General features: G+C 38.2%; 1 protein-coding gene across 1 annotated transcript; it reads right to left on the bottom strand.

Annotated features, from left to right (window-relative positions):
• Nucleotides 1–253: 253 nt before the first annotated feature.
• Nucleotides 254–27,322, bottom strand: LOC5564190. The gene is made up of 4 exons (XM_021845929.1): nt 26,937–27,322; nt 26,494–26,880; nt 11,226–13,104; nt 254–972 (listed from the first exon to the last, which is right to left on the bottom strand). The coding sequence occupies exons 1-4, from the start codon at nt 27,126–27,128 to the stop codon at nt 953–955; spliced, it is 2,478 nt and encodes an 825-aa protein (XP_021701621.1). The 5' UTR covers nt 27,129–27,322; the 3' UTR covers nt 254–952.
• Between the last annotated feature and the right edge of the window lie 464 nt (nt 27,323–27,786).

The raw sequence follows: 27,786 nt of genomic DNA, 5'->3' as shown, positions 1-27,786 counted from the left end.
GAACGATCACTAACATTAGACAACAGACAACACGAAGCACCCAGTAGCCCAGCGATGAATTTTTCGTTTGACGAAAAGTTTTCACCGACTGGAGCGGGAATCGAACCCACACCTCGTGGCACAATACGCCTAGACAACTGGCGCCGCTAGCCGCAAGACCACGAAGCCCACATCCCAGGGGCGTTGGTAACCTATAGGAATAGATAGTTCGACAGGAAGTGATATAACACTCAGAAATGCATGCAAACCATTCTATGCTCAAAAATAATATATTAAATTTGGTGCATATGGCTCGCATTCCGCTTAATCTCTTTCATTCTTTGTACAATTGCGGGATCCAGTCCTTCGCTCAAATCAATATCGCTGGCATTAGCTTTACTAAAACCACCACCATACGTATGCCTAAAACAGTTAAACTCTTCCAATCGAACACCATCCCCCTCGCAATAGTTCCTCACATCGTCAAAACGCAACACCCATCCCGGTCCCTGGCCACATTCCGGAGATGTGGCAAAAAACTGGTACAAAATTTTCTCGCTAATACTCATCTGGTGAAACTGGAATGCGCTTGCAGGACGGAAGCGGTCGTACTCGAATCGATTCGTGCGATTAAGCGTCGAAACTAGAGCCTGCCATCCTCGGTCCCCTCCGGTTAGGTTCAGAAGCTTGCGCACCTCGTGATCGGCCACGGTCAACCGGAAGATGCCATCCTCTCGGTGGTTCAGTGTAACTGCTAGATGGTGGCGTTGTCGGTGAACGGAGGGATTGCGGCAGAACTTCACAGAAGCTATCTCCGATCGGGTGAGGAAGCGGATGGTGGTCGCAGAGGATGGAAGTGACGGCAGTTGGAATGAATTGGACATCAATCGGAATGGCTGCAACGTCGATAGTCGATGGCAGAGTTCAGTGAGATGAGACTCTACTTTGGTGGATTTGAAGCTTAATGGGAGTTTCATTTGTCCTGCGGGGAAGCTGCAAGTGGAATTGGGTTAGCAATCATCATTATACAGTCAAACCTCCATGAATCGATATTGAAGGGACCATCGACTCATGGAAATATCGAGTCATGGAACAGATATCCTTTGGAAAGCTGTTTGAGGGGACCATCATAGTAACCATGATTTTCAGTTTTTAGTATGGTTCCATGAGTGATATCGAGTCATGGAACATCGACTCATGGAGGTTTGACTATAGTATATTTAGTATAATTTTCTTGAAAATAGTACGTTTTTTTTGTGCCTAGGTATTTATATTGATTAATATTGATCCAAAATTCAAATTGCGATGACTTTGCGAAAATATGTAGTACGAATTTTTGATTATTCAACTGTTTTGGAAAAAAATACTTTGAATCAAAGTCAAAATCAAACTAAAATATGGTGTAATGAGAAATTGTGTTACGTAGGACGGAATTTTTAAGAAACAAATCCAAAAATAACAAGTATTTGAGACTTTGGACGCTTATATTTCAGCAACAGAACCATATAAAATCATACATTCTTCAGTAAAACATGCAACAGTATTAGATAGCAGCTGCATTACTGCTTAGTTCAACGAATATCCACTACTACTTTGATGAGCTTCAACTATTTTAAATTCATATACCTATCTCATGTTTTTGTTATGCCTATTGTTTTCGGCAAAATTGTTCATTTTTTCACAAGTTAGACATTGCTTGTTTAGTTCGTTCGATATTTTGCTGCTAGGATGCACATATTTTGAGAAAAAAAAAGACTTAAGGAATTCACTTTGTAATTTTTTAACTCGTTAAAATTTTGATTCAATGTTTTTACACATCTTTGTGTTACTTTCAAACAATATAATGTGAAGTTATAATTATAAAAAACAAAATCCAAACCTCTAGAATAACATTTTTTTGGAGCACTATGTGCACTAGGTCTACTCTAACTTCACTATAGGCCGCCGTTCAGTGATTTGATTCACTCTGACTGAACAATTTCTAGGAAAATAACTATCATTCAATGCTCGCATGGTCGAACTGGGTGCATTTCTCTAAGATAAACAGATTATCAACATCCTTCGGAAACAGTATCGTAAATTTTTCAATAATCCATATCTTCCATTCTAAAATCAACTTGAAATACAGACACCATAGAACTACCAAAAACTTCTATCGGACTCTGAAATTGACTCAAAAAATTCAATAATCAGTGAACCAAGTGGTTCACTCTGTCTGCACAGAAATTGTTGCAATTTCTGACCACCCATCCATTTATGGTAAATGGTCAATAACTTAAAACCAAATGCATCGAATTTAGTAATACAGTCGCCTCTCCACATCTCGATATCGAAGGGGCCATCGAGATAGGGAGAGATCGAGACATAGAACAAATTTTTAACGAATACTAGATTGAAAATCACTCCGTTGCCAGGAAAATCAAAAACAAACAGATGTCATTTCGTCTTCGCAAATTGTTTTAAATCTCTAAAATCTAGTCTAGTAACCATTGATAATGGGCACATCGACATACGGAGAGAAAATTGGGAAAGAAAATCACATCGAGATAGGGAGATATCGAGATAAGGAGGATATCGAGATATGGAGAGTGAAAATGTATGCAGAATGAAGGGACCGAAAAAAAACATCGACATAGGTAGAGATATCGAGATGTAGAACATCGAGATGTGGAGAGTCGACTGTATTTATGAATTTCTATCGATGGATAAGAAAATGAATGGATGTGAAAATAAGAAGATGAATGGATGTGAAAAAATCTGACAAATCACTTGAAAAGTCTTTCATGTCCTCGCATTCCTCAGCGCGATGATCATTTTCGTTGTTATGGTAAAAAGTACTTGGTCCACTCTGACTGCATACTTTTATGGATTGTTATTGATCATCCAAAGTAAATTTGTAATATACCTCTCGCAGTTTACAATATTCATCAAATCTGATCAAAATGAAAAAAAGGAGGTAGGCTGATTCTGCGTCTAATGAAAGAATAATCCAATTTTCCCATGTTTTGTACTTGGTCCACTCTAACTTAACGCCGACTGTAAGTAACTGTTATGAAAATGGGCATAATGAATAAGTATTAGTAGCAAAGTATTCTAAATGGTGCTATAAATGATTTTCCGTACATATATTCCTCACCATCCCATTTTAATGATCACTAGCCTCTCCTAGAGGCAGAATGATGAAAAGATTAGACATGGCCTATCGGGTAAGTTTACCGAAAACACCAACCTTTAATCTGATCTGCATCGACCGATAAATTTTTGATATTGAAAAATTTAAAATTTACAATGCGCACTAGCACCTCCTAGTGGTAGAATATCGAACTAACCAAACATGCAGCACACAGTACTAAATCAAACGAACAAGTTTTCCAAAAAACACTGGTTTTCTAGCTGATGTGCATCTTAAGATATATGTGTTTCACATATTTGTACCTCACTAGCGCCTATAGCTAGAATGTTAAAGAATGCTATAGTCATTTAGGAGAATCAAAAAAATATGTTTTCTAAGCTAGTGTCATCATGCAGTGAAATATCCAGCTAAGCTAAGCATACAACCTTTACCTTTAATATTATGGTTAACTGTTTCCGAGATATAAACGTCTTAAATTTCTAAATTCTACTTTTCTTGGACCTTTTTTGACAATAATCCTTTACCACGATAAACCATCCATTTTTTAATTTTCTTATATTCTTTAGTAGGGGGAGATCCCCCGGTACCGGACAGCACCCAATACCGGACATAGTCGAAAAATTGAGAAATCATGGTCCAATCAAGATGGTGTATCAGTAGAAAAGAAAGCTATTATGGAGACTAATGTTTGCGTAGAATAGCACATCTTTGAAATGTGTATGCCTTTTTAAAAAAGTAGAAATGTTTGAAAATCTTAAAAAAATTGACGTATCGCCATAATGTTGAGCCTATTTAGTAACTATTTTGAAAATGACAAAATACTTTGCATCACGCAAGCATGATCGAACCTAATCCTAATTTGATAGTATGAATGTATTTTGAACCATAATTGAACTAAATGTGGACAAATTATGTTTTTGGTTAAGCACCTCCTGTCCCCCAGATTCGGACAACTTGATTTATTATATGATATCTTTGTATTTATTGCACCAGTGTCTCAAAATACATTCATTTTTCATGGATTCCGTCGATCATAGTATCAAACATGCAATAAAATTAAGAAAAATGAACATTCAGAACAACATCGTAAAATGTCGAAAAGCTAAACATTACATATAATTTGCAATTGGATTAGATGGACAAATTGATGTGAAGATTTGCGAAAAAGTTACACGTCTTCTCAGTGAGAATCGAACTCACGACTCCCCGATCTCTAGTTGGGGCGCGTTAACCACTACGCCATGATAGGACTCATGAACGCAGAAGTTAACCTGAATTCGATTTCAGCTCAATAATCACGTGGTCCTCTTTCGCAAAGTGCACCTCTTTCGGAAGAGTTAGATGCCCATCCAAACACAACGCTTTCTATATATATCCAATGTCTAGCCCGAGAGCGCATTGTTTTTTATGTATAGGAATAGCACACTACACTAGCCAGCAACTGCGCTGGCTGAGGTTTCTATTGTGTGGGCTTCCAATGGACCACGTGATTATTGAGCTGAAATCGAATTCAGGTTAACTTCTGCGTTCATGAGTCCTCTCATGGCGTAGTGGTTAACGCGCCCCAACTAGAGATCGGGGAGTCGTGAGTTCGATTCTCACTGAGAAGACGTGTAACTTTTTCGCAAATCTTCACATCAATTTGTCCATCTAATCCAATTGCAAATTATATGTAATGTTTAGCTTTTCGGTAGTTGTTAAACTTCCACTCGGCTGGTTGGCCGTAAACCACGATTCATAATTAAAAACAAGTATCGTAAAATGTGCTATTTTTCATCATATATGAAGGAGGTTTTTGATGGACATCTTGCAAAATAAGAAAAACTCAATTTGTTCTTGTAAATGTTGCAAGTGCATTGAATTGGCAATTATTTACTATTTCTATAGTAAAAACATTCAATGGTGTTCAAATTTATAGAATTCGAAGCATTTCCAGATTGTGTCCGGTATTGGGTGCCACCTTTCAAGATCGATCAATTTGGTACTAAAATACATTATCAAAATGCAATGTCAAAATTCATACTTATATTTTCAAATTTATTTTTGTAATATTTATCATAAATGAGTAACAGGAACACATAAAACCAATATTGTTCGAATTATGAATTTAATGGCTTAAGTGTTCGGTACTGGGGGATCTCCCCCTATAACTGAATTATGTAAATTTAAAAAAAAAACAGTCACGTAATAATGAACGCACTATAGACGGTTCGAGTAGACCACAATTTGAAATCGGAATATCTCGAAATCCAGATAATTTCGAAACTTTGGGTCTTCAGTAAAGTTGTTCTGAAGATGAAGCGTTATCTCACCACATATCATAACATAACATATCTCAGAAGCCTGTCTATAAATAAATATTGCGTCCTCTGCAAAGTTTTGCCATCAGGTGGCGCTAGTGAGCATGAATCTTTTGTCTAACAGATATCTCGGAGCCTGAAAAAAAAATGATAGCCCTTGACTTATTGAACAATTTTGCTGATGACGCCATCTTTCTAAATGGTCAAGATCTAGAGATATTTTCAAAACAAAACTTTCATTCACACTATCGTCTCCTGGTTGTGGAATTCCGTATCTGAATCACCACTGGATGTCAGCCCTTGATCTTCTTGCAACATTGTCGAAGATGGGGTTTCTATAATTAATCTAGATCGTTAGGGTTTTTTGTATTGAACATGAAAAACCAAGGGTGTTGTACAAAGTACAACGTGCGACTACTCGCGTTACGAAAATTCGCGAGACCACAGAAAGGTTAATGCATTACTCCGAAGACTTCTTCAAGAATTCGTTTATTGACCTTCTTAAGGAATTACTACTATTTAAGGATTACCCAGAAAACACTCCAAAGACTCCATCATAAAATTCTTCAGGAATTTCTTCTTAGAATTGTTTGCAAGAACAGCAGAAGTAGATGAAATGTTAGAGAAATTTCTTGAAAGTTTTCTTGATGAATGTAATAAGAATATATAGACCATATAGAATTTATTTAGGATTCCCTGAAAGAGTTTCTAATCGATTTACTAGAATAATGCTTGGTGGAATTTTGAAGCAACTCCTGAGACAGACCGTAGATAAATCTCCTTCATCCAAATAGGCATTTCCATGATTCACTTGCCAATCGAGCAGCGAGAGCTGTCAAAGCGTGAGCCAAACGAACATGCGTAATGTTTGTTTTGAACTTTTCTTGAGAAGTAATGTAATCCGATTGAAATTATTTTGGTGAAAGTTGTTTTGCATAGATAAAAAATGTGAAATGTTTCCTCTTTTTTTTGAATTTTTATCAATGCGATATTTAGTTGTTGATTTTTTCAGCAATTTATTAGTTTCGAAACGTAGCTCAAAGGTCTATAACGAAAGAAAATACTCTTTTTAGCAATGAGGAAGTCATGTCTGTGTTACAATATTATTCTCGACGCTGTTGCCAAATCATTCCATTTTACTTCCGCTTATCTCTCATATAAAGGATCACTATGGCCGCATATTGTAGCCAAATATTAGCTATGCAGTTTTCAAAAAAACCTCATTGCCAAAATGAATCATGGAATTTTTGGAAAATCTGAGAGCTTGAGCTTGAGCTTGATTGGCCGCCCGTGGTAGCTACTCCAGTATCGCCAGATCAGCTGCACTTACACGAGGAACCAACCAGATGACTGCTTGGGATTAACAGGCACCCTCAGTGTATAAGTGCTGGTGATCTTCTATTTTTAGGCAACAATGGTGCCTTCCACGTCAGAATGCAGACCAATGAGGGGAAGAGGAAGGAATTGATGATGCATTCAACTGGCTCCCACGGTCGACCGTATATACCACTGCGTCAACGCCAGTTCATGCGGGAAGGGTGAAAGGGTGGGGTAATTTTTATGCCAGAGAGTCTTGCTGGTTTGGTTTGCAGACTGCCTATGTATCAGGCATAAAGGAAGGCATGCTATAATGATGAACGAATGGAAGCGTAGGGAAACTGTTTAGTTCTGTCCGTCTCGGGTTCTAGCAAATGCTATGAACTAAGATAGATACATCAACTTAAGATATATTAAGAGTGGTAGATAGTAGCAAGTGAAAGATACAACTACAAAGTACAAGGAAAGGGGCGCGCCTGGGATTGAACCCATGGCCTTCTGCTTATGAAGCAGAAGCGGTAGCCATTAGACCACCAACCCCGTCTGAATCATAGATTTTTTGGGAAATCTGCAAGAAAAACTACTGGAGTAATCATGTCATTAGAAGAATTGAAGGAAAACCCGCCGAAGGAAATTATAGTAATCCCTATGAAGTAGTTTCTAGAGGTAATAAACGTTTGCACGATACCTGGGAGAAGCTGTGGGAAAGAAAGAAATCTTTAGAACTTTAGAGACCTTATTTTTGAAAAACGAGATAAAAGAAACGAACAGGAAAATAAGAGACCAAAATTAAAAATGTTACTGCTCGTATTACTTTTTGTATTATTTTTTTCATCAGCATTAGCTGTAAAAAATCATTTATTGATTCCTTACAGGCCATCTTACCTCCATGAAATAATTTTAACCTTCTAATACCTAACGCCGCTTCACTATTAGGTATATTTCTTCGTAGTTCGAAACGCAAAGTTTCTTTTTTTTACTTAAACTTTGGCCTATATATGCGAATATACCAGGAAAGTTTTTCATGAATTTTGAAACATTTTTGTGTTTGAACAATTGTTTATAACATACAAATGCTTCATTCTGGTTTGAAGTGTAATCTAAAAATGCGTACATTTTATATTTTTTCCACAATCAACCTATCACATAAGTAAAGCCTGGTGGTATTAATTTTGCTCTAAAACTGTTCTGTTAGTTATACGAAAAATAAAATAAGTCTCAGAAAAAAAAACTTAATTTTTAAAAGCACTGTAAAACCTCAAATTTTTATTATTGCCAAAAATAGGTAACCGGACAAGGTTTCCAGAAAAAAATAATGATGTTCAAAAATAAAAATTAAAAAAAATAAACAAAATTCACAAGTTTGCAAATAAAAATAAATCATTGCTCAAATGTGCTTAGATCGATTTTAAATAGCGAAAAATGATAGGTACTCAGATCCAAAATAAAAATGTGGGTATTAGAGGATTAAAATACCTTTAAGAATCCAACCTGGATTGTATAGAGGATAACCGCACAAATTACTCTCTAGACTCCAGTATGAATTTCTTCAGGAATTCCAATGAAGATTTTGAAGAAAGTCGTGAAGTTCATGATTGGGTAATGGATTTCGCTAGGAGTTCGTCCAAGATTTCCTTGTTGGACATTCCCAAGAGCTCAAGCAATTATTTACTCCACAATATTTCAACCAAAAATGTGTGTAAGCATACCTTTAGTTAATCCAGAGATTCCTCCTATTATTTCTCCAGAAAGCCCAGCAGAAATTGTTTAATATTTTTTTCAAGGAAATTCTCTAAGAAATTATCCAGGATTTTTTTTTCAGATAATTGTCAGGGATCCTGAGGGCATAGCTATAACAAATCATATAGTAACATTTGATAAAACTTCTGAAAAAAATCTCGGATGAACTCTTGCGATGATTTCTATGAAAAACTCGCTAACTTCTGAGGGAATCTTGGAAGTTTTTCGAGATGAATTTGTTAATACAGTCGACTCTCCACATCTCGACTCTCCCTGTGTCGATGATTTTTTCGGCCTCTTCATTCTGCATACATTTTCACTCTCCGTATCTCGATATCTCCCTATCTCGATGTGATTTTCTTTCACGATTTTCTCTCAATTTGCGAAGACGAAATGACCTATGTTTGTTTTCAATTTACTTGGTAACGGAGTGATTTTCAATCTAGTTTTCATCAAAAATTTGTTCGATCTCTTCCTATCTCGATGGTCCCTTCGATATCGAGATGTGGAAAGTCGACTGTAAGATATTGATTGAAAAAAAATTAAACATGGAATCACTGGATAAAATCCTGCTGAATTTTCTGGATGCATTCCTTGTAAAAAAAAATAACTAAGTCAACGAAATTTTTTTTGGAAAAATGGTCAGAATAATAGCTGTATTATTTGATGGTGTAAAACCGCAAATGAAATATTGAAGAATCCATGGGGATTTTTCTTGAAAAATACTTGAATGTTTTTTGGAAAAACTAAAAAATTCGTCATAAATTCCTTAAGGAACTTAATTATAGAATTTATTGGGTTCCTTAATAAAGAAAAGTTCTAAATAAATTTCCTGAAATATTCACTGGAAGACTTTTGGAGCAATTTTTGAGATAAACCAGCCGTGTTTTATCAACCATTTTTATTTCTTATAGTGAATAGTTCTCGTAATAATTTAGTTTGATGTTCTTTATAGCTATTGGGGTAGAATGACTTCCGAACGCAATTGCGGCAAAAAAAAAGTGTGGCCGCACTTTTGTGCCCACGGTCGTAGATGAGCTCACGAATGAAAATTGTTAGAGTAATAACTGAAAAAATCGGCATAACAACTCTTTGAGGAATTTTTGTAAGGGCTCCAGGAAAGATATTTAACGAATTTCTTATAAAAAAATCCCGGACCGGGGATTTTGTCGGAAGAACTTCTGTACATAGAAATCCCTCCCCTTGGTTATGCGACCTTGCCGCGATGGGAGGGCATAATCCATTAGCCCATATGATGGAAACCAAAGGCGTAACCTGTAGTGGTGGTATCACATTTTGGCACTTTTTGCTTAAAGCCGCGTCATAATTCATATGGCATAGACGCAATAATATCTCGGATGTGATCCAACGGACATTCTGCGTCATAGATAGAATTGATGCCCATTTCAAATAATTAATCTATTCGAAGTGGACATTAATACTATTGGTGACGTTCAGTTTGCCTTTTGCTAACCAGAATGATCCGTAGCCACTCTTACTATTAGCTAGTTAGATACATCGTTATCATATACGACGTAGGGAATACATAGGAACGTAGGGAATCTTAGGAAAATGACTAGTAGATTCACTGAGTAGAAATAAGTGGCGACAATCTTATTTTAATATGGTTTTTACATTGCCATAATAAGAAATACCTCTTTTGTAACAGCGGTATAAATAATCTAATTCCAGCTTCATTTTCGCAAGATTTACAAGTAGAAAGTAGGCGTTGTGAAGCATTGCATTTGCCACCGAAAAGTGAATCTTGTAGGAGACTGTAATAGAAGCCTAAGGTAACTTTACTCTTCAATATTCTCTATAAAAATGACTATGGAAAGTAAGACGCTGAGATCGATCATTAGGGTACACTTGCTAGTTTCGAAAAATTGTTGAACAGACAAGGAAAGCGACTTTTTTCTTTAAGGATATATGAACGTAATGACCAATAAACACTTTTAACAACAAAAAATAAAATTAACTAGAACTACTGCTAAACAGCCTAATTTTGTTAAAACTTGACGACAATTGACATTTAAGACTCTAATCTTACGTAAGAGACAGGAGTAATCAGAATAGCACTTGAATGACAAATTATTTAAAACCATTTCGACTAGACAGTATTAGTAATGACACTACTACACAACTATTTCAAACAAATTCTGATGGAGCTGCTGATTTTCACAATGCTTCCTTTTCTCAAAAGCAAGGGAATATGGGCACTTTTCAAAAACTACCACGTCACAATACTAATAAAAAACAGTGTTCATGTGGGCGCCATTGCCTAGTCCGTCTGAGTATTGGTCCTGGTAGAGGGGAAACTTGGCAAAAGCCAGACCGAGGGTTCAGCCTTGACAAGTTAAGCTGTCAGGCAGCTCCAACTGAATACCACACAAAAAAAAAAAAAAAAAAAAAAAGAACTTCTGTACATAGAAATCTTTGGAAGAGCTGCTAAAGTATCTAATTGAAAACCTGTGGAAAACAAAATTGGTGGAAAAATCTCTAAAGGAAATCCAAGAATAGCATTTTGAAATGTTTTTAAAGTAATCCCTGTGGAAATTCTTGGTTAGGTATCAGAATTTACTGAGAAGGAAAATACTTACTCTAGAGATCGTTTTGTTTAAAAATAGAGGCGTTTTAGAGACTTTGCATTAAAATAGAGATCTAAAAAGAGCTGCTACCAGTCTTGCTATTTGAATTTGGGGTCAATATGACCCCAAGGCACAGACAAAAAGACAAAACTAAATGTTTGAAATTACCTGACGACTGGTGAAACCCCATCGGCTGCGTCTCAGCTGGGGCCTCTCCACTTCCCGAACTGCTAGCGCCGCTTCCCTGCGACAGAGTGGTGTCCCGAGTCTCCCGGAACAGTGTGCTCACCATGCCCCGTAAATTGTCGGGGAAAGCTGCCAAGCAACTATTGCTGGGTTGTCTTTCGAGTAGGGCCCCTGGTAAGAGCTCGATGGAGTCCTCAATCAGGATGGATCTATTGGGGACTTCCACAAATTCCACCTCGTCCTCGTAAGAAGTGGTGTTGAGCTCACGTTTGATCGAGGTGTCCTTCCGAGGAGATTTTGTGTTAACGATAACAGTTCCATCCATGCTTGAGCTCGAATCGAAGGCTGGCGTCGGAACGTGGGAGGACGAAGTCGAAAGTCGCAGAGCTGAGTTTAACGGTGTGTCCTGTCGGTTGAGCGGTATTGCTTCCGATTCGTTCGGATGATGTGTGGAGTATCTTGGAGGGTGAATGTTATGTAATGTTGGTACTGGAAGGGTCTCTGTAGGCACAACGATTGGCGGTAGAGCTATAGGGCTGTCGTTGATGGCGGGAGCTAATCGTGAAGGTGATTGGTTAGGAACTATTGAGACAGACGGAGAGTTGAAGGGTGTATCCCTTCTACGGGGCGGTGAAGCTAGAGATTCACAAGGTAACTGGGTGGAGCATACTGGAGGTAGGAAATCTTCCGTATTAGGCATCGGTAGAGTGTCAGCCGGCAAATTCGGTTGAGTTGATATGTCATCTTCATCTTCTTCGTAGACAATTAGTCTTGCTTTCCGTGGAACTCTCGGAACGAAAGGAGTCTCTGTTATAGGGCTTACCTCCTCGCTTTGAGTTGTTGGTGGAGGAAGTTCTGAGATAACCGAAGAAGATCCTGAGGTGTTCAACCGCTGTCCAGTTTCAACCATTGAGGCTTGTCGTTGTTTGCGTTCCTTTCGCGACAAAAGTCGCAAATTTGGAGGCAACTGGTTTTTCAGCAATAAAGGCATCGCACTCTTGTAGTATCGCTCTACGTATTGATCTAACTTTGACAACTTTTTCTCATATGTTTTGGGATGTTTCTGCTTGATTTCATGCATAATATACTGTTCAATGTTGGTGAATTTTCTGAAGTAGTCCAGAGTGTAGAGAAATTCTTCTTTGATTTGGATTTCATCATCTTCATGCATTGGAGAATCGGATATCTCAATCACTTCGACCTGAGCCGGAGTTATCATTGGAGAGAGCTCGTGCTGTACTTCTTCAGCAACTATCGGCTCGACCAACTCTTCAACCTGTTGCTGACTCTCACCAACAGCTACGTTCTCAGACTGCTCCAAGACATTCACCAGAGCCTGTGTATCTACAAAACGGGAGCTTTCCAACTGTATCAGCTCCCGTGGCTGCGTCATGGCCATTTCGGAGCGCATTTGAGCGATTTCCGAATCTGGAGATGCCACACTGCTGGACCGACTATTGGACGCAACACTTTCCGCCTGAGATTCCACCTCAGGAACGTTAACAACCTCTTCAGCTTCTTGCGGGACGATTGGCGCATAATCCCCCAGTTTGAAACGCTTGTTCAGTTCATCGTTCTCGAATATCAGCCATTGCATATCATCTGAGTGTTCCAAACTCCTCAAAATATGCGGAAACAGTGCTCGTATCTGATGGCTCGTGAATCTCTCATTTGCGTTGGAGTGCTTCAAAATCTGTTCCAATAAATTATCTTCACTTTCGCTGGGTGTGCTCACCACGGTTTCAGTTGTCGCTTCAACGATCTTTGGCACTTTCGGGACCGGTTGTTTACTGTGCATGTCCATTAGGTAGTAATCCAATTTGTCCAACTTCAAACTCCATTCTTTGAATTTGCCTTTCAACTAGAAAAAAAAAAATAGTCTTTGAAGTCTATTTATAGCAAGGTGTCCCAAAAGTTTACCTTGTCAGGTTAGCGGCTTCCGCGCTAGTACCGCATCGATTTTTGTCTAAAATTGTTAATTATTTTATTCGTCATTTGTTCCGATGTTTCAACATTGGATATTCTATGTAACTCATTTAGTACTAAATCTGGGAGGGAGCTTCAGAATCTATTTCAAAATTTTATTTTGAACCCTCTGCAGAGCTTTTTTTCTGGTATTGGCACAGTATACAACATGCCCAAGTAACATTTTTAGTTTTTTCACATACTACAAGCTGTTGTTACCACCATATCGTTAAAACTCATTTTAGAACTTATTAGTTTTAACGACCTTAATAAACCTTTGATAAAACTCCGTTAAACCCCAAGAGGCCCACACTACAGGAGGTTGTTAAAACTATACCTTAAAACAGTTTTTAAACTTCTTAGTTTTGTATAGTATGAATACATCTACCCTTGTAGTGTACGTTAAAACATACATAAGAGCTATTTTATAGCCTTGTTGAGCTCAACTAGCGGTATTAAATCTTTTGCGATATCCTAAAACATGGAATAAAACCGATGTTAAGAGCTGACGATTGAACAAACATTGGCCAACAAGTTATTTATTAATCAAAACATTTTTGATTTAATATTGAAACCATCATGATGCCTGCCGACTCATAATAATAAATTAAAATAATCATTTTTGCGTGACAGTAAATTTTCTTGCAATCGCGTAAAATTCATGCCAAAGAAAATTTACTGGTGGAATGACAAAAAAAATCGATTAACAACAACGCGCCTCAATCTCAATCTTTAATTAAAATTTCCCACACATATTGTAATTACGAACCCGAAACGGCGTCAATAAAAATGGATTCCATCCAGTTAAATCTTGCTGGTCTTGTCTGGGATGGTTTAAGATCAATTAGTGATTATTCCGTACAATATAATCACTCATGAGAGGTTTTGATCTTAAGAATCCTTGCACAAAATCCTTCTCTGGCCGGTATATTCTTAAATCGGATTATTTTTTCTACAGTAAGACAAATAGGTTTTTTGGCAGCCTTGGCTTAAACTTATTGCGCCCAAGAAAGCTAGTGCTGTCAAAATGGTAAACAAATTGGAAGATTAGGTTTTGGGGTATAATTTAATGAACTAATTCATGTTGTTGCGCATCTAATCATACTGTTATTGAAATGAATTATTGTGATAAAATCCGTGGTTGATCGATTGCGCTGATACAGAAAACGGTAAGTTATAAGTGGCTGAAAATGAAAACTTTTTTCGAGTAGGTCAGCTGTTGTATGCAGCATAGTTGTCGCACGAGAAAGGGAAGTTCAGGCAAGCATAGGAAAAACATGCTACACACGGTAGTCAGATAATTCTACGAGTGGAATGTTTGCCAGTTTATTGCGTTTTATGATTCTGTACATTCGTGTTTCAAAATTCATTACATGATTATCATTATCCACATAATGATATTGGTAACCACACGCAGACCATAACTTGCGTCAGACATTTGAGTTTTAAGAAGACTTGAACATGACTTAGTGCAGTCTAAGGAGTTTTATCGATGTCTTTGTATGACAAACAAGCTGAGGTTTTAAGTATAGGTTTTAATAGACACTATACAGCTCCTTCAACATACAATTTATTATTAACAAATTTAGCTAGCATACAAGTTTTAACAGAAACACTTAAAGGTGTCTACAAAGCAATTTAAAGTGGTTTTTACTGGAAAGATCGTTTAGCACTTTTAAATCCATTATTAAATCTATTGGGATTTAATGCATCTCTAATAAAACCTCAATAAATAACATCTAAGATCAAAGAGCATTGAAATTGTTACTTGGGTGGCTGGCCTGAAAATTTGTTTGAATATCAAAAGCCTGTTCTTAAGACAAAGTTTTCATTTTCTATTAATTAGGAGGTAAAGATATTTTACATATCTATTACATTTGGCTTGAATGCTCTCAATGTGATTTTTGAAAGCTAAATTCTTATCTAGCATGGACCCTAGATACTTAACTTCATCTGACCAATTTATTGGAACCCCTCTCATCGTGACAACATGTCTACTTCTTCTTCTTCTTTCTGGCGTTACGTCCCAACTGGGACAAAGCCTGCTTTTCAGATTAGTGTTCTTATGAGCACTTCCACAGTTATTAACTGAGAGCTTTCTTTGCCGATTGACCATTTTTGCATGTGTATATCGTGTGGCAGGTACGAAGATACTCTATGCCCTGGGAATCGACAAAATTTCCTTTACGAAAAGATCCTCGACCAGCGGGATTCGAACCCACGACCCTCAGCATGGTCATGCTGAATAGCTGCGCGTTTACCGCTACGGCTATCTGGGCCCCTAACATGTCTACTTGAAGGTTTCAAATAAAGAACTTTTGGTTTATGTGGGAATACAGTGGGATTCCGTTTTTGGCAACAAAGTCGAAATTTTCAGTTGCCAAAAACGGAACCATGCCAAAATCGGAACCCATTTTTTAAATATTATTTTTCAACTATTATTTTTTGAAAACATCATTAGAATGTTATTTCATCATCCTTATGGAATCATAAGGCATCGGAACTTCGGAACGGTTCTATTCAAAGCAAATTTCCGGAGGGGTGGACTATGCTATGAATCTATAATCCCGTAATGTTGATTGTGCCAACGTTCTACATAGTTTTTATCGCTTCAATGATTTCTTAAAAGCTTTATTTACGCTATTTGTATATATGGGTAATGTAAATGAATAATCGCATAAGTGACCTTTGTTCAAGAATTGGAACTCCTTGAAACTTTGTGAGAATACAAAACAAAAAAGAAATGTATTAAGCCGTATTCTTTCAAAGACGTACTTATAAAACAATGGGTATTACAAAACTGCATGAGTTTTTTTTAGAATTTAATGAAAATCAGTTCAACCTTTAGACTCTGGCGTTTGACAAACTTTGGTGAGTTTAGAATAAATTTATTTCTGACTAGTGGACCCGGCAAACTTCGTCTTGCCATCAGGTAGACTGTTGAAAAACGTTATGGATCGTCCCATACAAAATAACAGTTCCGTTCACGCTCATTTTTTCAACATTCCCGGTGAATATCCTGGGATTTTTATATATACAAACACGTCGGAACCCTTGACGAACAAAACGGAAGAATAATCATTCAAATCAGTTGACCCGTTCGGAAGCCATTTCGTGACATACAAACACCACTCCATTTTTATATATATAGATAAAGCATATCATCTCATAAGGAATGATTTGCAGTAGTCAAAAGCGCAAACATAAACAAGTACATAACAGGATAATGCTATGAAATCTCAAGAGCCTGATAAGAATCTTTGGGTGCTTGTGAGGATTCTACGCTAAAACTCTGAAGCATCTTGGTAAGAATCCGCAGGATCCCGCTTAGATCTCTCAGGATCTCGCTTAGGGTTTCGCCTCGATATTGCTGAAAATTCTCAGGTCTCCGATGATAATTTTCAAAAATTAATTATTCTTAGGCTACCATTATCACTGGCCGAATTCCTCAAAAAACAACCTTTTCAAAGTCTACATTTCGGCAGAACTACACAAAATACCACTAGAAATCCATTATCTCGCTAGGATTACACAGTACGCCCTAGAAATCTTAAGAGTTTATTGGGCATCAGATATTGGACATAATCTTCAATGACCAATTATACATTCTCAGGACTCTGCAAAAATCCTCAGTGTCCGTTTGGAACATGCAGACATCTTCAAGAATACGTTGAAATTTCTGAGAAGTTCCCTTAAACCAAGAAACCCCTAAGGTTTTTCCAGGGTAAGTTAGGAAACTCATAGACCTAATTCGTAAGGATCCTAATGATTATTTTATGAGCCCCATATTCTGGATTAAAAATATTGTATAGAAAGCAGCATCGTCTCTTAACAAATCTAACGTATTACGACATCTCTAACAAATATGGATCGTAGCTCTAAATAGTTGCTGCAGAAAGATCAATATAGGGTGTTTAATGTAATTTGAACAGAGCGTTACGCGTATATAATTTGGCCACTTCCACTTGATTTTGCTGTAAATGTCCAAATTTTATACACGTAACGGTCTTTACTTTGATCATCCAAACGGAGACGAACCAGCCACTGGCTGAAAGTCTCCTTAATAAAGATAAAATAAATAAATAAAATAACTTTGATCATCCTACACACTGATACTACAGACAAAACATTTAGACACTCTCAATCTATTTATCGCATATTTCACTGATGTTTTTGACAATAAAGTGATGTTTGGAATGTGTGCACATTTTTCATGGTGGCGGTATTGAACGGAACTTCGAAATAATAAAGAAAAAAATGAAATACAAAAAAGTGAGATAAAATTTATGATAAAAACTTTGTGTGAGTCATAGGCTTCATGTTGCTTTTGTGTCAGTGCTTGTGCTTTGTTCAAGTGTTCCAAATCTGAAGAAAAGTGGTTTTATTTTGAGTATTACCTACTGGCAGACTATTGTGGGCTGGTCATTTAGTACGAATGCCTTAGAAAAATGGTTTTTCTCTAGTTGAGATACTAATGGAGATTAATGGCCTCATGGAACATTGCGAATGCATGACCAATGACCATATCGAGGTAAATAGGCGCGTACGAGATGGCTTAGTAGTTGGTGGGATTTGAGGGAATATCGGCGAAAATAGAGCTCTGGAATGTAGTCGGTGTGTAGTTGACTTGTTATTCAAATGACTAAATCAGCAGATACAATAATATTCACAAATATTCACAAATTTCAATGGTATTCAAAAATGTTGCCAAAAACGGATCCCTTTTGTTGCCAAAATCGGAGGGTGCCAAAAATGGAGCATGCCAAAAACGGAGCATGCCAAAAACGGAATCCCACTGTATTATTAGTTGAGTTTTGGAAACATTAGTAGAAATCTTCCATTTTTGCAAGTATGAAGAAAAAATCACTCAAATTCATTTTTTTAAACTTGAAAAAAAAAAATTCGGAGTTTTGGAATTAATGAATTCTACTCATACTAAATCTGTTGAAATTTTGGCAGTATTTATTCCACTCAAAATTCGTTTTCATGAATTAAATTGTAAATTTATTGTTCAATGTTTTACAAATCAACATCCTCTTATTCAAAGTTTAAGTGATTTACATGGAATAAATCCTACTAGTAAAATGTTAAATTCATTTAATCATTGTTCTACCAAAAACATATTACCTGGATTTCCAAATACATTTAATAATTGTGATATTAATGTACATTTTTTTCAGACCTTTGTTGATAAATCTTTACATTTTTCATTTTCATTTTGCAGCGTTTGGTGGGGCAATAAGAGCGCAAGTCAATCCAAAGCCGATGATAGGAGGTGTAATGGCTGAATAGTCTATGCTGACCACACAAGGGGCTCAGATAGCCGAAGCGGTAAACGCGCTGCTATTCAGCAAGACCAAGCTGAGGGTCGTGGGTTCGAATCCCATCGGTCGAGGATCTTTTCGGGTTGGAAATTTTCTCGACTTCCCAGGGCATAGAGTATCTTCGTACCTGCCACACGATATACGCATGCAAAAAATGGTCATTGGCACAGTAAGCTCTCAGTTAATAACTGTGGAAGTGCTCATAAGAACACTAAGCTGAGAAGCAGGTTCGTCCCAGTGGGGACGTAATGCCAGAAAGAAGAAGAAGAAGAAGACCACACAAACGCCATGGAAGAAGGAAATAGGATTGGCTTGGGTGTTAGGTAAATAGGATGGACTTGACACAATAATGCTAATAATGCTGCAAAATGTAATGAACTCGTAAGTCAAGCAATTCTATTGATTATTTTAGAGCCTACGAGCAAAGTGATTCAATATTGAAATAGTATTTTAACACATAAAAATATATATGTAAGGAAAAAACAAAATTTGAAAAAATATATGAAAACTACTGATCAAATCTAATAAGTTTGAAAAATAAACTTAGAACAGCAACATGAGAGATGTTAAATTAAAAACATCAACTTATGTAGCGAAACATGTAGTAAAGCAATCAATCAATCATTGTGTAACTATTATTCGAAACAAAGTGTATTGAAGTTTTGTTGAATGTCGTTGTTGTACTCTGTCATGTCATTTGTACGAAAATCACAAATTAAAAATTTATTTGTCAGATTGTGTATATCTTAATTGTTATTTGTCATTACAGAAATTAGAATCCTCAATGTCTTTCAAATGCCTAAAAAGTCAAGTAAACTACCTGTATGACTATTGTTGAACCCTAGAAATGATTTGTGTCTCCCAAGGTCTTTGAAGTCAATTTAAGGTGAAGATGAACCGAGGTCAAATCTCAATCCTACAAAAGCACAAACCTAAAGAACCAGACAATTACTCACGTCGAAAACCTGATGGACTGCTCACCAGCGAGTGACCAACCGACCAAGCCTACAGTCTGAGTGGCTGTTCGACTCTCCAGATCTGTGCTACACAGAACTGAAGCCCAGCCTCGATTCATCTTGACCTTAATGTCCCTATTGTCAAACGCGAACAATTAATGTAACGCAGAGCCCAACCACACCCACTCTTGCATTACGTTTGTTATGTGACGGTACTAATGAGTATTTTCTAAGGAATTTTTTTACAGCATAGCTGAACTTTTCGGTTAATAAGACCGATGTATATAAAAAATTTGTTTCGACATTGTCCGCGTGGTTTTGTAATACCCCAATTAGATAAGAATCAACTATTACCATACATACCAAACGCTCGCCATGACCCTATGCCTAACATTTGTATATGTATGGACTTAGCTGATGTGGCTTATTTAATAAGTAGTTCTTTCACTCATTGATTTTCTTCAAAACTTGTCAAATTTAGATAATTGATGGATCAGATTTCTTACTGCAGTGAAAGTGTTTTGTGTTTATTAACCCGTATAGGCCTGAGTGAAAGCAAACATTCTAAAACCCTCACCGCTCAGCGAATTCTCAATAGATTCAAATGATTTTTTGTCAGTATACTGGCACACATATCTAGTTTCTAGAAGTGGACAGAGGAACGCGGAAATATTCATGTGGCCGGAGTTATTCTGGTGGATCACTGGGTCAGGTCGAGTGAGAAGGGTACTGTGTGTATAATGTGGCCACTACATGGCGGAATTTTAAGAAAATTGCATCATTGTAAACCTTTTGAGAAACGATTGAATTGGATAACTATGAGTTTTGCATTTGTTTAATCCTATAAATGACCATTTTCGGGTCCCGGGACGCCTCAAACTTACGATAAAGTGGTCAATTTGTATCTGAACATATGTGTAAAGCCTATGGGAAGTCATTTTAGTGCACAATTATGTTTTATTTCTACTTTTCGAGAATTGAAACGGTTTAGTATCCAACAAATCTACAGCCGGTTCTTCCGGGTATTACGTCCGAATGGCCACACCCAGTATATTTTAAACGCTGCAAAACTCTTCATTTATAATGTTGAATATCAGATCTTAATGATTTATGCAAATTAAAATGATTGTTATTGCAAATAAATAAAGGGACTTGGTATGTCCCAAAATATAGCCCTTTTGTACCCGACCTGACCCAGTGACCCACCGGAATAACTCCGGCCGCGTGAATATTTCCGAGTTCCTCTGGCCACTTCTAGAAACTAGATGTGGACCAGTGAACTGACCAACAATCATTTAAATCCGTTAAGAATTCGCTGAGCGGTGAGGGATCCAGTAGTTTTGGTATCACTCAGGCCTATACGGGTTAAGCATGATTATTCCATTTTATTTATTGAGTGAAAAATTAATATCAAGGCCAGAATTTCCAAAGAGTGAAATACTTTATTGTACTACAACACCATAGGAGATCACATTACATCACCTAGTCAAAGAACGGCATTTTGTCTTATTATTTAAGTGGATGCTACTGATCGCCCTTTGCTCTTATCCGCAACCCGGTGCACGCGCCCTGTTGGGTCTCGAAAACCTCGTAGAAGATTACAAACCGTCAATGGCATTTCCCATATACTAACCCACATTGCACAATCAAGGGTCTGATTGTGCTCCTATCCCACCCTCAGTTTGTAATCTTCTCACCAGCTTGAAATTATATGTTCCTGGAGTATAAATGCCCAGTGAACCATGTATCGTATAAGAATAGACTGGCCCTTAAACAAAAAAGTTGTAAAACTCAACGGGGCACCCCCTAGATATGAGCCTTAGGGTAAGAAAAACACTCTCTCAAAATTTCAACTCAATTGGTTGCTTCACCAGCTGGCGCAATCGATTTGAAGTTTGTATGGGATATTCGTCTCAAATATATTGAAAATTGATCCTGTGTCACTGTTTCGTTCCGTATACTAATTCTTCGCATTCAAATAAGCCCAGAATGACAAATACAATAGTTGATACCCTAATGAACATAATTGCAGAAGGATGTATCTGGATTTAATCTCATTTTCATTACTCTTTCAGTTGTTGAAAGTTAGGCTTAGATCAGCACTCCCATACAGTCACTTATATGCATGCGACATGTGCCTCAGCTCGCCCACGGTCATAGGTGGCTATGATGCGCTTAGTGGCTACCTCCAAGCTATGTTGAAGAAATACAAGCAGTGTTGCATGATGTACTTCAGATAGTTGAAACACCAACTTTATTAATTTTGATCATGGTACAATCTTCTACAATATTCTTCGCTATTACATCAAGTAGTGTTTTTGACATTCTGGGTCCAATTGAACGCAATCATCAATTTTCCTGAACCAAACAGTACATGATGTGCTGTTGCTCATATGTTTGAGCTGAAAATCCCATGTTAACTTCAATTCAATTGCGCCAGCTCATGGAACGACCAAATGAGCTGATTTTTTCAGAAAGGCTTCGTCTAACCCCAAGAAATAATCCTGGAGGGTGCCCCGTGGAATCATACAATTTTATTTTTCTCCCATACTGAGATGGGCCAGTCTAGTATAAGAATGTGCATCCAAAATCACATATTCATGCGTCCAAAATCAGAATTGCACAAGATGCCATATTAAGCGTTATCAATGTCAATACAAGTTGTATATAAATCCCCAATACGATTCATAAACAACAATCTGTGTTGACAACAAAACATGTCGTAAATAGTGCAACATAGAATCACGTTATGTTATATAAACTGACAGATCATATATCAATCCAGTAAGCATCGTATGAAATCGCAAAAACTTAGCAAAAATTGCCTCCCAAACTTTGTCTATCTGCTGACGATGGGCCTCAAAGAACAACAAAGTATGTGTCGCTGTACATGAAACATGTATTAAGATTGGCAAATAATCACTCTTCGAACAAGTAACTCTTGGTGGTACAGTGGTAAGGTGCACGATTGCTGATCCAGAGGTTCCGTGTTCGAGACTCGCTGGAAACTTTTTTTTTTATTTTCATCCAAATTTTGTGGCATCGTATATCTGATCGCAGAAAGTCCGAAAATGTCGTGCCAAGTACGCATATAGCCTCCACTTTGGTAGGTAGATAGCCTTTTCGTGCATTCTATACGATTAAATTGATTCGTATAGAATGATGTATAGCAAAAGTTATACCAACCAAAATGTTGACTGGGTGATTTCAATGAATGATAACCGTATTATGAAGTATGTAGTTTGAATAGGCTCACTAAATCAGAATACAAAAAAATTAATTGTAATAAAAACTTTGCCATTGTTTTGAAGTTCATGCAACCTCTAACCAACACTACAAATTACAGCGATCAAATATCTAAAATCATCACTCCCTGAAAAATATAATTCCAAATCTTTACATTGGGAATTAAATCAAACATCAAGTCAAATGTGTTATGCCAAATTATTTTTTGAACGAAAATTTTGTGGCCTTGAACAAAAATTTGTTTATTGCACAGATGGATCATTAATTAAAAAAAAAACTGCAGGTATTAGAGTTTATAATATTGATGTAGTCCATTTTTACAAATTGAAATCACCTTGATCTATTTTTGAGGCTGAATTGATAGCATTGTACTTCACATGTAATATAATAAAGGGTCATCCTCCAAATATGTTCGTTATTTGTACTGATAGTTTGAGTTGTATTAATTCTATTTAATCTTCCAAATTTAATTTTACAACCCATTATTTGACGGAGCATTCTGACGGACGAGCGTGAGGTGATCGAAAGGTGGAAGCAGCACTTCGACGAGCACCTGAATGGTGCTGAGAGCACAGGCAATGAAGGACGGGACAACGGAGGAAATCCCTTCGTCAGTACTGCGGAAGATGGAAACCAACCAGCCCCCACTTTGAGGTAGGTTAAGGATGCCATTCACCAGCTCAAGAACAATAAAGCTGCTGGTAAGGATGGTATCGGAGCTGAACTCATAAAGATGGGTCCGGAAAGGCTGGCCATTTGTCTGCACCGGCTGATAGCCACAATCTGGGAAACAGAACAGCTACCGGAGGAGTGGAAGGAAGGGGTAATCTGCCCCATCTACAAGAAAGGCGACAAGTTAGATTGTGAGAACTTTCGAGCGATCACCATTCTAAATGCGGCCTACAAAGTATTATCCCAGATCATCTTCCGTCGTCTGTCACCTGTAGTAAACGAGTTCGTGGGAAGTTATCAAGCCGGCTTCGTTGACGGCCGATCGACAAAGGACCAGATCTTTACTGTACGGCAAATCCTCCAAAAATGTCGTGAATACCAGGTCCCAGCGCATCACCTTTTCATCGATTTCAAGGCGGCATACGACAGTATCGACCGCGTAGAGCTATGGAAAATCATGGACGAGAACAGCTTTCCCGGGAAGCTCACGAGACTGATAAGAGCGACGATGGAAGGTGTGCAAAATTGTGTGAAGGTCTCAGGCGAACACTCCAGTTCGTTTGGATCCCACCGGGGACTACGACAAGGTGATGGACTTTCGTGCCTGTTGTTCAATATTGCGCTAGAAGGTATTATGCGGAGAGCCGGGCTTAACAGCCGGGGTACGATTTTTACGAGATCCAGTTATTTTTTTTTGCTTCGCGGATGACATGGACATCGTCGGCCGAACATTTGAAAAGGTGGCAGACCTGTATACCCGCCTGAAACGCGAGGCAGCAAAAGTTGGACTGGTGGTGAATGCGGCCAAGACAAAGTACATGCTAGCTGATGGAGCCGAGCGCGACAGGGCTCGCCTAGGTAGCAGTGTTACGATAGACGGGGATACGTTCGAGGTGGTCGATGAGTTCGTCTACCTTGGATCCTTGCTGACGGCTGACAATAACGTTAGCCGTGAAATACGGAGGCGCATCATCAGTGGAAGTCGGGCCTACTATGGCCTCCAGAAGAAGCTGCGGTCAAAAAAGATTCACGCCCGCACCAAATGTACCATGTACAAAACGCTCATAAGGCCGGTAGTCCTCTACGGGCATGAAACGTGGACGATGCTCGAGGAGGACCTGCAAGCACTTGGAGTCTTCGATCGTCGGGTGCTTAGGACGATCTTGGGCGATGTGCAGGAGAACGGTGTGTGGCGGCGAAGGATGAACCACGAGCTCGCCCAACTCTACGGCGAACCCAGTATCCAGAAGGTGGCCAAAGCTGGAAGGACACGATGGGCAGGGCATGTTGCAAGAATGCCGGACAGCAACCCTGCAAAGATGGTATTCGCTTCGGATCCGGTTGGTACAAGAAGGCGTGGAGCACAGTGAGCTAGGTGGGCGGATCAAGTGCGTATCGATTTGGAGAGCGTGGGGCAGAACCGAGGATGGAGAGATGCGGCCACGAACCGAGTATTGTGGCGTAAAATTGTTGATTCAGTGTTATCTGTGTAGATGTTAACTAAATAAATGAAATGAACCCATTATTTAATTTTGTTGATACGAAAATTGTTATATGATTTTCATTCTCGGGGGGTTTATAATTAAATTAGTTTGGGTTCCAGCCCATAGCCATATATTTGATAATGAACAAGCTGATTATTTAGCTAAACTAGGAGCTACTCGTGGAATTATTTATGAAAGAAATGTTTTTCACTGCAATTTTATGCTAAAATCAAAATAAATGCTTTGGATTCTTAGCAAGTTCATTGGGATTCTAGTGATTCCGTGCTGCATCAATACCCGGACGCTTAAGACGACATGAATGTTCAAACTACGATTTAAGTATGTTTAGTTAGACTTTTCTTAATGTTTTGTTTTGTAACACATTCTTACACTTCAGGTCTTCATCGAATGTATGGAATTTTTGGAATTATCCATGATGTTTACAAGTAAATCAATAAAATATTGGAGTCTACCTTGTCTTTAAATCCGGACACCCAATGTAAATGATGTTTTTAAATCCGGACACTTTCGGATCGAAATTCGGACAAGTATGATATAATATGAAATATTTGTATATCTTTTCAAGAAAACCTCACAAACTTGTTTAACCTTTACGTTACCGACCTCTGACAAGGCATTTTTAAATAGCTGTCATTTCGTGAATTTCTATTTATTCGATTTTTTTTTGAAACCACCCTCAGTTTACTTTGAAAAGGTTTCAGTTATTTGTCATAAATGGACAATGTTCAATTCGGAACCATGCCGGAGATATTCCGGGTTGTACTGGGGTCACGAGGGTACCAAATTTGAGAAATGTGATTTTTTTTTTTAATTTACTGCAGTTACAACACTAAAGTTTTTATGTAAAACGTAAGATAATGACCAATTGTCATCTTTGCAATATAATTTGAATAAGTGGACCGTTCCGGAACATCGTAGCCGGTTCCGCCAGGGCTAGTTTGGGGACATTTGCGTTTTATGTCTATATTTAGTTTATTCTTCTGATATGTTCTTTCGAATTCAAGAAGATTGAGACGTCGCACGGTATATTTCGGACAAAGAGCAGAAATGCCCTCGTGGAACCTGTGCCATAAGCTCTGGACTGGCCTAGTCTTTCATTACCGTGTTATTTTTTCATTTATTTACAAGTTTTTTAAAATTCATGAAGATTGAGATGTAGCACGGTATGTTTTGAACATAAAACGGAAATGTCCCCAAAGAGGCCTGGGCGGAACCTGTGTCAGATGCTCTGGAGTGGCCAAATCTATTGATATTTAGTTTATTCTTCCTTTATTGACAAGTTCCTTCGAATACAAGAAGATTGAGGCACGTTATTAGCTGTAAGAGAATTAAACAGCTCGTCCTCGTGGTAATCAAGGTACGAGCATTCCAATTTAAAATATTTAAATTATTAGGTATAGTAAAAATATCAGACTTTTTCCAAAAATCTCCACAAGACAATCTTGCAACGTCATTTATCAGAATTCCCTTTAAACAAAAGTTTGTTCGTAACATCCTTAGCAATAGGTCGAGCCCACAAGTATTCTGACAAAGTGAAATTTTGGGACACCCTAATCCGCAATCAAAATGCTTTCCAACTCACCTTCTGCACTATTCTGTCCTCATACACCAGCAGCCGATTATTTTTCCTCATGGTGACCCAGCTCTCGGCAATCCCAGCAGCGACCAGCTGCTCCTTATAATCCTGATACTGCTCATCACTGTGCAACGGTTTGTGCAGCGCCAAAAAGAACCGATACTCGTAGTAGGAGCTCTCGAATCGTACCAAATCCAACGGATACCGGATGCGATTCTTCGGTTCATTGGCAAACATCCGGTAGAGCTTCCTCTTGAATTTACGTACCCTCCTCTCCATGCCCTCTTCACCATCCCGCGCCAGGACAATCCGTGTCACCACGTCGTGAACGTTGGTTTTGTACATGAAAATCTCCTGCGCGTACGGATTATCCGCCAGGTCGTCGGAAGCGATCTGTGGAAACGAAATTAGATTCGCACAACATGCTAATTACCGAAAAGGAGACTCACCCTTGGAGCATCCGGGATTGTTGGTTCGACAAACCTTACCGCTTTGGGAGGACTAGGCGGATCCGGAGAAGTGGCCGGTCGTTTGATTGCGCCAGTATTTGTCGGTCGGGAGCGGAAATTCTCAGTCAAAACGTTGATTCGTTCGATGAGTACTTTCACTGACTGTTGATTACCGGTTTTCTTCGGTGGCATTTTTAAGTATACTAAAAATCGGATTGTAATTCCTGTACCGGGCGAATTACGTTTTGAAATCACGAAACTTAACAAAAACAACGCATCTTCAACCGCTTTGCGAAACTTCGCATCGCAACTGAACACGCACGCTAAAAATGATCATACCACAGTTACGCTTAACTAATGGAAAGTCCTTAAAATTCCTGAATGTTGGGGAAAAAAGTATGACTACACAAAAGTAATTAATGTAAAAGGCCACAGAGATCATAGTAATTAAAAATCAATAATTGATTATTATTGATTAATTATTAATGCCACAGGAAAAAAGTTGCCTAATCAAACGCAAACCACTAACCTTGACGCAGTTATCAGCAACTGAGACGAGACTCGCGAAGACGGTCTTCTTTTTCTGGATTGTTGAGTTTTTTTCTTATTACACTTTGTGTTTATAGGGCACTTGCAGCCTTTGTTTAGTGTGCCCAACGGCTCCCTTTGATTTTGCTGGGAAACGTTTCGTAACGTGTTTTCCGTTTCAAACCGTTACCCAGCAAAATCAAAGGGGGCCGTTGGGCACACTTTTGTTTGCTGCAAGCGCCCCCCCCCCCCCCCCCCCCCCCCAATTATGCGCAAGCCGTTCAAATCCTCACATGAACCTCTCAGCAAAAAATGATTGAGT

This window comes from Aedes aegypti, chromosome 2 (assembly GCF_002204515.2).
Source record: "Aedes aegypti strain LVP_AGWG chromosome 2, AaegL5.0 Primary Assembly, whole genome shotgun sequence".
Classification (NCBI taxonomy): domain Eukaryota; kingdom Metazoa; phylum Arthropoda; class Insecta; order Diptera; family Culicidae; genus Aedes; species Aedes aegypti.
This window is presented reverse-complemented; position numbering and strand designations above follow the sequence as displayed.

What these genes read in the sequence shown, in the direction of transcription:
- LOC5564190 (XM_021845929.1), bottom strand. Translation starts at nt 27,128, where the DNA reads ATGCCACCGAAGAAAACCGGTAATCAACAGTCAGTGAAAGTACTCATC. An exon ending in CAATCCCGGATGCTCCAAGG is followed by an intron (nt 26,881 to 26,936) that starts GTGAGTCTCCTT and finishes TCGTTTCCACAG; the next exon opens with ATCGCTTCCGACGACCTGGC. An exon ending in AGGACAGAATAGTGCAGAAG is followed by an intron (nt 13,105 to 26,493) that starts GTGAGTTGGAAA and finishes TTTTTTTTCTAG; the next exon opens with TTGAAAGGCAAATTCAAAGA.